The sequence below is a fragment of the Nesoenas mayeri genome, assembly GCF_963082525.1.
Source record: "Nesoenas mayeri genome assembly, chromosome: 1".
In the NCBI taxonomy this organism is placed as follows: Eukaryota; Metazoa; Chordata; class Aves; order Columbiformes; family Columbidae; genus Nesoenas; species Nesoenas mayeri.
Window position 1 is genome coordinate 75,526,572 of NC_137541.1, and position 9,438 is coordinate 75,536,009.

Genomic DNA, 9,438 nt, shown 5'->3' on the forward strand with positions numbered 1-9,438 from the left:
ATGCCAATGACAGCATGTCCAACATAGAGAAATAGGTAGTTTTGATGAGGAAATGAGCAGATATTATGTAGCAATAAACAGCATCCTACAATAACACAAGGCTGCTAACTCAAAAATACAGAAAATGACTAACAGCTCAAATCCAAGCTCATGCACTGAACCCTACATTATCTGGTGGGCTGTAATTTTTTTATATTTGGGGAAAAAAAAAAAAAAAAAGATGCTGGTATTTCTAGAATCCTAAGACAAGGGGCAAAAATTCATTCAGTGTGTGAAGATAAAACCAAAAAACCCCCTAGAGCATGTTGGGTACAACAGGCCTTTTGCTGCTTATGATCACAGCATTCACGTGGCAGCCACTGCTTACAGTGAAAAGCAACACTGTGTAATAAGTTGTTTTCAGTTTCCTCATTGCTAATTTCTTCCCAGTTATCCAATGCTTCCTCATTACTGTCTGCTTTAGAGGCATTCACCAGTTGCCACGAGAATGCAGAATTATCAGCAGAGGTAGAAAAATGGCAAAAGCAAGTAAGAGTAAGTTTGTCAGTGGCAATAATGGAGTCAAAGACCCATTTGTGAATTACAAAGAACAACAAATGCCAATATCAGATATCTGCAGATGTTTTTAATGAGATGCCAACAGCAAGAACACTTACTCTACAAACATTAGAATGAACTTACCCTTTAACTTACTCTGAAAAGTGTGGTAAACCAGCCAAATAGTAATACAAATGTTTAATTACCATTTCTGTTAATTAAAGCAGATGGCAACCGCTGTCTCCATGGAACTCTGGCAAATTCCAGTGTGACTATGTTTAAACCTTACAAAAATACACCAAGAACACGAAAGTTTGAAAGTAGGAATGAGCAAATTACACAAATACTCTTAATATATTTTCCTTCTGAATTCCCTTTAGGGACTAAGGCCTGTGTAATGAAGACAACAAAACAGATGGAAGTCAGACATATTTATGACCAGAAAAAACGCTCAGATATTAGTATTTTAAGTCAAGGAAACAAACATTAACACACAATTCTAGAACACAACCACCGATCCTACGGTGGAAGTGTTTCTCATACAAAACCGGCAGTTTAAGCTTTGATAAAAGACTGTGTTACGAATGATCAGAGAACTGGAGAGTCCCACAGGTGCTGGGCAGGGTGTCACCACTCCCGGTGGATACTGAGCGGTGTTTCCCATATGACAGGGCACATTTTGGCGTTGCGAGGGTGCACTGCGCTCTGACACTACGAGTCTGGCAGGGGCTGGCTCTGCGTGCCGCTCCTCGTCTTCAGCTGCGACTGGGCAATATCTGCCAGGGCGCTCTGTATCTTTTCCAGCAGCATATCCCCACGAAAAACTACCTCTTCCAGACGGGCAGCTGCTTCATGATTTTCTTCTTCCAATCGAAACAGACTAGCAGCCTGTAAAACAAACGGGAGAGAAGTATAAGAATCTTCGAATATAACACAAAATTGACTTTGCTGCTAAAGGATGGTGATGGAACAGTTAATGCTCCCCAGAAACGAAAAAGATTCTCTCTTTAGCCCCTGAATTACATACGAGGAACTTCAAAGCAACTCATTACAGGTTGCAGCCTAAAAGAGAGCATATCCACATGGAGTAAACACACAAAAATCCCACCACACAGAAATGTTAGCTTATTTCATACGAGTCTTGTCTCAGTACAGCTTTTCTTGATGAGAAGCGAGTATTTATTTCCACACCCCCTCCACCCCCTTACTGAAAGGTGCTTAGCAAGGTTTAAGCATAACTTATGTCAACCTTTCCACTGAATGGCACATGTCAGATAAAACTGTATTATTTAACCTTTTTTCTCCAATATTTTGTTTCAGAACTAAGCTGCTTTTCAGCTTGCCAAAATTTTGTGAAAGAAAACATTTTAAGTTTAAATACTTTAAGGTATCAAAATATTTACCAAATTTAAAAGTACTAAAACTTATTCTAACTTGATAACACAGAAGACATAGTTTCAAATTAATATTTTTTTATCTCGTTTTAACAGTTAACCAGGTTTATATAAAGGTCCTTAAGAAGTCATGCTTAAACTAACTGGTGAATTTTATCCACATGTTCATCTTCTGTTTGCAACACTGATGTCTTTAGTGAAGGTTAACATATGCATGAAGGACTTGACAGCCCTTGATGGAAGGGTCACAGAAGGAAAACAGCAGAAGGAAAAACTTTGAAATTTAGAATCCAGCTCAATTACTTCAGTCTCAGGTGTTAAATAGCTAACTGCACATAAGCTGCAGATTTGGGTAGAACATGTGTTACCAACTTCACCACAAGGGAATTCAAAAGGGATGGGGGTAGATTGTGTTGGGCTTTAGTGTAGCAGCCCCTTTTATCCTTTAAGACAAGCCTCAGATTTGATACACATACCAAGACAACCTTAGTATGAAAACAGATCGGTCCAAGTACATCTCTTTTAGCCAAGTATCCAACTACCACTTCTACAAAACCTATACTGTGTATTTGAGAGTACTTCAAGCACCTTCAAAACAGCCTTTTTAATGAATGTCAAAATATTTATCTTTAATATCACACCAATTAAACAACAGCAAATAAAAATTAAAACTTGAATCATTAAGTGACGGAATCCAATCTAACTTATCTCAAAACCACACCAAACAGAAAAGATCAGAAGTTCTTGTGAAACAAGATTCTGTATTAGCAGAGCATGAAACGGTTTGAGTGTCACCTCAAAGGAAAGCATATCCCTACAGACAACCAGCTCCTCCTTCTGGAGAACTTGGCTTTCCCTGAATCAGCTGTCACTCCGATCAGACCCTGCTCACTCATGGACGAAGCCTATAATTTGTCTGCAGCAGGAAAGCTGTCTTCAGCTATTAAATATGCAGTTACATGAGATTATGCTGGTGTTAATGGGTCCAATTAGTATGTTCAGCAATTACTGTGACTAGCAATGCTACCAAATTTAACCTCCTCTGTTTAAAACCAAATCTCATGTCACTGTCAAGTTTTTTGTACTTGGCCCAGTGGGCACCTCTAATACTAGTCTTCTGTAATGTGCCTTTCAACAGTCACAAATAACCAACCCAGGTATAAAATCCTTCAGGTGATCTTAAAGCAGTTCCAAGGTTCTGAGAGAATCAGCACTCTTTGCATCCTTGTTGCATTCTAAAAAGAAAATACTTGACGTAAATCTAGAAGCTAAAGTAAAAAAGAAAAAGTTGCTGTCTAATAGGCAAGATCTGTGGAAAAAACAGGTCAAAAAAAATAACCCAAAAACCAGAACTAGAGCACTGTTCTTTGAATTGTGAGTCAAAAGCATTTCTTGGAAATTTTTTTGGAACAGTTAAGCATTGTGAAAGGGTTCACAAGCTGTTTGCAGCAGTTCAGTTCGGTAAGGCAGGTCATGGGTAGGCTGTGATACCGGCTGCATCTGCTCATTGCTGCCTGGCCAGTAGCTGCTTTCTGTTCCCAAGCTCCTCCTAGAGACCTCTGGTCTAACATGAAAAGGAGCAAGAAACAAAAGCAGCCAGTTTGGCTGGCTGGTCCAAAGAAGGACATTCTATTACTGAAAAGTGAGATAACTGTTTTGTGACAGAGCTAGAGAACTTTAAAGGGTACTTGCAAACCCTTTAACAACCAGAAACATTATGGAAAGACAAAAGGCTTCAGTAAGGATTGGCTCTGCAGCTACAAAATGAATGGTGCTCCTATAAGTGAAAGGGTATGAAAGATTATCCAAGGGAAAAAAACAAACAAACCACCACATAAAAACCAAACAAACACTACCCACAATGCATCAGCACTGTTGCATCTACTTATTAATATTTGAACAGTTGGGGAAAAGAATAGTAGCAGCTTCCAGTATTGTGGTGTTATGATAAAAGCACTTAAAAAAACCCCCAAAACCAGTCAAAACAAAACAAAAAAAAACCAACAAAACCAAACACATTCTTACAGAAAAGTTTTAAATATTCTCACTGTATATAATCTCATTTAGAACTAGATGTAAGTTCAGTATTTCCAATAAACCTATAAAGTACTCACAGGCTACCCTAATGAAAAATTCAGTCTTATATTAAAGTAATTTTTCAAGATTCTGTGACCTAGAGAGAAAAAATGTGTCTAAAAAAAGGAAGATGTTTGCTTTCAGTTATGTTTTGATATTTAAATTAAGAACACTCTTACCTGCAAAGCTGCTGTCGATTCTTCACTAGGCAGGGAATCTATTAGAACATCAATATCTTTCGCAGTTCGTGCAATCAATGCTGCAAACAGTTGGGCGTACTCTTTAAAAAAGAAAAGTCAGCCCACTCAGTAAATTATTAGAAATAAGCACAATTCTGCAATCACACCACAAAAAAAAAAAATCTACAGACTTGAAGTATGCAGGTATTAAAAAATTTCCTACATGAAAAAATAACAGTATCACAATGGATGAGAACTCAACCATATTAGAAGATAAAGGTAGTTTGATTCTAAACAAGGTAAGGCGTTATAGAAAAGGCTGGGCTTTGTACAAGTGAGAAAACAGCTAGAACTCCATCATGGTGAGCCAGTTAAGAAATTACTAATACCAGTTATTAAGTGTTCTAGTCACTACATTAAGTATTGAGAAGTACAAATTCATTTAATTTTTCAATCCTTGCCTTTAAATCTGCTACTACACACACACAAAAAAGAACACTAGAAGTAATGTAAAGATAGTGATTCAAATGGATTATTTAATTAAGAAATAATTCCTATTCAGCTACTAAGAAATAGGAAAAGATTAGAAGTTTAAAACAGACATTAATTTAGCCACTATATCACTGAAAGAGCTGCATGGACTTTTAATAAAAGGCACCATAAGCTAGAAATAAAACCTTTCCACATGGAACTGAGTTTATTCAATTTGAATTCAGATCATTAATGCCATTAAAATATTGAAACAGCCATCTTCCATTTATAATTTAAGACCTTACATATTTGTTTATGTTGGTTGGTTCATGAATGATTTGTGAATGCAAAGAGAAAATACCTTCTAATAGAAAAAATCTGTAGGAAAGACTGGCATTCACCAAGGTATGCTTGACTTCAACTTCCAAAAATAAGAACCCACAAACAACAACACAAATGTATCCATTCTTCATGGAAAGTGTTGTCAGGCACTGGAACAGGCTGCCCTGGGAAGTGGTGGAGTCACCATTCCTGGAGGTGTTTAACAGATGTACAGATGAGGTTCCTGGGGACACGGTTTAGAGCCAGTGTTATGTTATGGTTGCACTCAATGATCTTGAGGGTGTCTTCCAATCTAAGTAATTCTATTATTTAAAGTTTACTCAGGGTCACCACAGGGTTGATATCTATGGAGACATAACAGGTAGTTTTGTTTTGCCTCATCAGCATCGCTAACTTGGCTGTATGATTTTACACTATATTCAAAATTTTAAGAAAAAACAGATCAAAAGAGAAGTCCTAAGGTCTTAACAAAGCCTCTGGCTCCTGGCACCACACTGATCCAGAGCCTGGGACAGCAGCAGGGAAGCAAACAAGCCTTTCAGCTGCTCTCCCAACTAATTCCAGTATCAGAGAGCACCAGCATCAGCTACAGAGCAAGGAAGAACTAGTATTCAACTGTCCTAGAAAGTGCCTCATTGCACCCCAAACCAGTCTCCCTTTTCATCTTAAGACCAGATACATGTAACATTTTTCTCAGTCAAAAAACAAACAAACAAAAAAACAAATTCAAGACTAGAATAACATGGTTATTTAAATACTACCTTGAAATTCTCAGATCAGAGACCTTTTAGTTCACTTGCCAATTTCAGTGTCTTAGATCATTTTATTGTCTCTCAAAAATAGACAAAAAAGAACCCAAACAAAAAACAACAACAAAAAAGCCAACAACTAAGCCACAAATGCCAAGAGGGAGATTCAACATGATATTATTCCTTAATTGCATAAGCAAATGACACACGGAAAAACACACTTAAAGTTTATGACATGGAGAATTTAAAACTCATAAGTGATTTCATAAAGCTAAGAGTACTTCTTTCTAAAAAGACTTTAGGGAAGTAACGGACAACTCACTAACAATCTCTTGCAACAGCCCTATAAAAATGGTTTATATCTGTGGAGCTACTGTATCTGTGCAAATAAACCAGCACAAGAAATATACTGTAATGCTAACTTAACACTTAAAATTGCATTTCTGCTATTACAATCTTATGCACCAAGTGCAGCTGGCATCAGTTTATTACTTAAATCATTCCTCCAGTTACTGGTGGAACTGTCTGCCAAGCACAAAACATAGTACAGATTTTATGTTATAGAGTGTACTGTATCAGAACACGTTCACGCTTTGTTAGGAGGTGCAGAAAGACAGACTTGCCTTCTGTTGGATTAGCAGGCTGATCCTTGTTTATCGCCGTCTGAATGTTGCTGAAGGAGGCTGGGGGCCCACACTGCTGCAACACCCCAATGGCGTTGCAGAACTGGTCTGCGAGCTGCAAACGGCAGAGAGACAATTCCTTCATTCCACCACTAGAACTATTTAAATTTCACTCTGCATCCCGGTGGGCCCCAGGCAGCGGTCCAGCCCCCCCCGGCGGTAGGTGGGAGCGGCAGCCAGGGGCTGCAGGGGCACCGCGTGGGTGGGGAGAGGGATCGCACCCCTCACACACGGAACGGCCATAGCGGCGGGAGGGACGCGACCCAGTGCCAGCCTTGCCAGCCCACCTCACCCCACTGGTGAGAACGATGGGTCTCGGGGGACAGCAGAAAGCAGCGCTCGCCTCACCGAGTTCACCGCGTCCTGCAGCTGGGTCAACCGATCCGCCATAGCGCCGCCGCCACTGCCCACCTGACCAGGCGGCACCCAATAGCGCGCCTGGATATCAGGTGGGCGGAGGAGCGACGGGGGCGTGACACGGCATGGGCGTGGCAGAGCCGTGGGCGTGCTGTTGTCCCCCTTCCGGTGGGGCAGGGCGGGCGTGGGGCGCCCTCTGCAGGCCGGGAGGTGGTCTAGTCCCACCTCCAATCAGTCGGCGGAGCCGGGGCAGGGGCGGTGGCACCGGGCTGTTTCAGAGCCGCAGGAAGCCGCTTTCTGACACTCTGCGCTTTCTCGGGTGTGTTTGGCAGCTGCTGAGCTGCTCGGCTGGGGCCAGGCGGGCTGCGGCTCGCAGTCGCACGGCGCGGAGGCGGGCTTGGCCCACGGGAGGCGCCCCGAGTGGAGCGCCGCGGCGGGGGAGGGAAGGGCGTTGCAGCGGTGCCGTCGCCTCGAGGAACTGGCATGTCGAGCCTATTGGTTTCTCTCAGAAACACCGTTCTGCGCTCACGATCGTAGCAGGGTAAAAACCCCTAATTCCTGTGTTACCGGCACTGGAAGGCCGGTGTGCCAGGGAGCACTCAGCCTTCGCTGTGCAGCAGCTGCTCTGCCGCCGGCTGAAGGCAGCACCACCGCACGGACCCCCCGCTCCAGCCCTGGGCTGAGCAGACGTCTGCGGATGGGGAGCCGGGAAAGGCCGGGAATGCAGAATCCTCCACGATCTGGCTTAGAGCCAGCAAGACCCCTCTGTGCCCATGGGCTGGAGAATGAGGAATTCTGATTTGTGCCAGTCATTTCGTGTCTGGCACTTACCTGCCCCTCTGCTCTGGTGAGACCCCACCTGGAGTCCTACATCCATCTCTGCAGCCCTCAGCACAGTAAAGACATGGACCTGTTGGAGAGGGGCCAGAGGAGGGACACAAAAAATAATCAGAAGGATGGAACAGCTCTGCTATGAGGACAGGCTGAGAGAGTTGCGTTTGTTCAGCCTGGAAAAGGCTCCAGGGAAACCTTATTGTGGCCTTTCAGTACTTAAAAGGGGCCTGTAAGAAAGATGCGGACAGACATTTTAGCAGGGCCTGTTGCGAAAGGACAAGGGGTGATGGCTATAAACTAAAAGAGTGGACGTTCAGGCTAGATATGTGGAAGAAATTTTTTACACTGAGGATAGTGAAACACTGGCCCAGGTTGCCCAGAGAGGTGGTAGATGCCCCATCCCTGGAGACGTTCCAGGACAAGCTGGATGGGGCTCTGAGCAACCTGATCTAGTTGAAGAAGCTGAAGGTTTGGAGGGGACAGCTGGGCTGGAAACCTCCAGGAGTTTCTTCTGGCCAACTTGGCAGTGACACTGTGGGTACAGCCACACAGCAGCAACATATAGGTCAAGACAACCTTTTGCTACTTACAGCTCCCCTCTGCCACGATACAAACTAATCCGACAAAAGTGGTTTGCTGATGGCATGGTTGGGGTTAGGAGTTTTTAGGATTTTACACATACATGTACGTCCATGTATACTGGGATGTGTGTTTTCTTCATGGTCCTCTTAAAAAGCCAAGTCACGAAACTACTGCGCTGTAGACCAAAACCTACTGCACGTTTTTTAGCGGCTTTACAGCTATCATTGAAGGCAGCAAGTTCTTTTTCAGCTTTCCGAGAGTGGGATGGATGCCAGACTGAGCGTGGAATAAGTGAGACTGATGGCATGAGACAAGCCTCGCTCAGACTCTGTGACTGAAGACCACGGGTGAGCAGTCTGAATGCCGAGCTGTGAATATAGAGTGACTGAGGTCTCTCTCAGGGAGGTTGACTGTGACAGTGGCAAACGCTAAACAGACTTCCGATATCTCATGGATTTTGACTTACAGGAACCTTGTTGAGCATAACCTCAGCAAAGGGGGACTGAAAAAGGCTGCCTTCCTAAGTGTAGTAGGTAAAGTACAAAGAAAGTACACCACTTATAAGAACTACCTGTAAACATGGACCAGCACTCATCCCTGTGTTCTTCTTGACAGCTTCCTCATGCATTTTAACTGGAAACTGGATTGAAGCAAGCAGGGGAAAAAAAGAAACAAAACAGGGGTGATCCTAGGCTTTTTAGAGCTAGGTTATGATGCGAACGCATAAAACGAGGCCCAAATAACAAAGCGAAAACACACCCCGCTCCACAAGAAAAGAGAGGCTTTTAATTTGCTTTCTCTTTTCTCCCATCATGCGCCCATGAATCACCTTCACAGCCAGAGGCGCCTCAAACACACACGCCTGCGAGCCTCCGAGGCCAACGAGCTGTTTGTAGGACAAAACCAAACGGCGGTTGCATTAAAATGTCAAAAAAAAGTTTTAGAAATAAAGTTCAACGCTCCCCATCCTGACCGAGAGACCTCCCCAAGCCCCTCACCCGCCCCAGTGAGTGCCACAGGGTCGACAGGCGCAGCTCGGGAGGATAAAAGCGGCGGGGGCCGGCGGTTGGAGCCGTTACCTCAGTCTCCTCACGCAGGTGGGTGTGGGGGCGCCGGGAGCGGCCTCCGCTCGGGCGGCTCCTGTGAGGCGGCGCAGCCACCGGCGGGAGGCGGGCGCTCCGGTGCTTCGCAGGACCCGCCCGGCCCAGGCCCCTCCTCAGCGCCCTGGCTCGCT

General features: G+C 43.8%; 1 protein-coding gene across 3 annotated transcripts; it reads right to left on the minus strand.

The window, feature by feature from the left end:
• Positions 1-605: 605 nt before the first annotated feature.
• On the minus strand, positions 606-9,345 carry MED21 (mediator complex subunit 21). Of its 3 annotated transcripts, XM_080364076.1 has the most exons (6): positions 9,284-9,345; positions 8,776-8,844; positions 6,372-6,486; positions 5,019-5,222; positions 4,187-4,287; positions 606-1,425 (listed from the first exon to the last, which is right to left on the minus strand). In XM_080364076.1, the coding sequence occupies exons 2-6, from the start codon at positions 8,830-8,832 to the stop codon at positions 1,249-1,251; spliced, it is 654 nt and encodes a 217-aa protein (XP_080220202.1). In that variant the 5' UTR covers positions 8,833-8,844; positions 9,284-9,345; the 3' UTR covers positions 606-1,248. The 3 variants fall into 3 exon arrangements, with proteins under 3 accessions (XP_080220202.1, XP_080220203.1, XP_080220204.1); XM_080364077.1 differs by lacking the exons at positions 8,776-8,844; positions 9,284-9,345 and adding an exon at positions 6,780-6,900; XM_080364078.1 differs by lacking the exons at positions 5,019-5,222; positions 8,776-8,844; positions 9,284-9,345 and adding an exon at positions 6,780-6,900.
• Between the last annotated feature and the right edge of the window lie 93 nt (positions 9,346-9,438).

What these genes read in the sequence shown, in the direction of transcription:
- MED21 (XM_080364076.1), bottom strand. Translation starts at nt 8,832, where the DNA reads ATGCATGAGGAAGCTGTCAAGAAGAACACAGGGATGAGTGCTGGTCCA. An exon ending in GTGCTGGTCCATGTTTACAG is followed by an intron (nt 6,487 to 8,775) that starts GTAGTTCTTATA and finishes TGCCGTTTGCAG; the next exon opens with CTCGCAGACCAGTTCTGCAA. An exon ending in GCCTGCTAATCCAACAGAAG is followed by an intron (nt 5,223 to 6,371) that starts GCAAGTCTGTCT and finishes CCGTGTCCCCAG; the next exon opens with GAACCTCATCTGTACATCTG.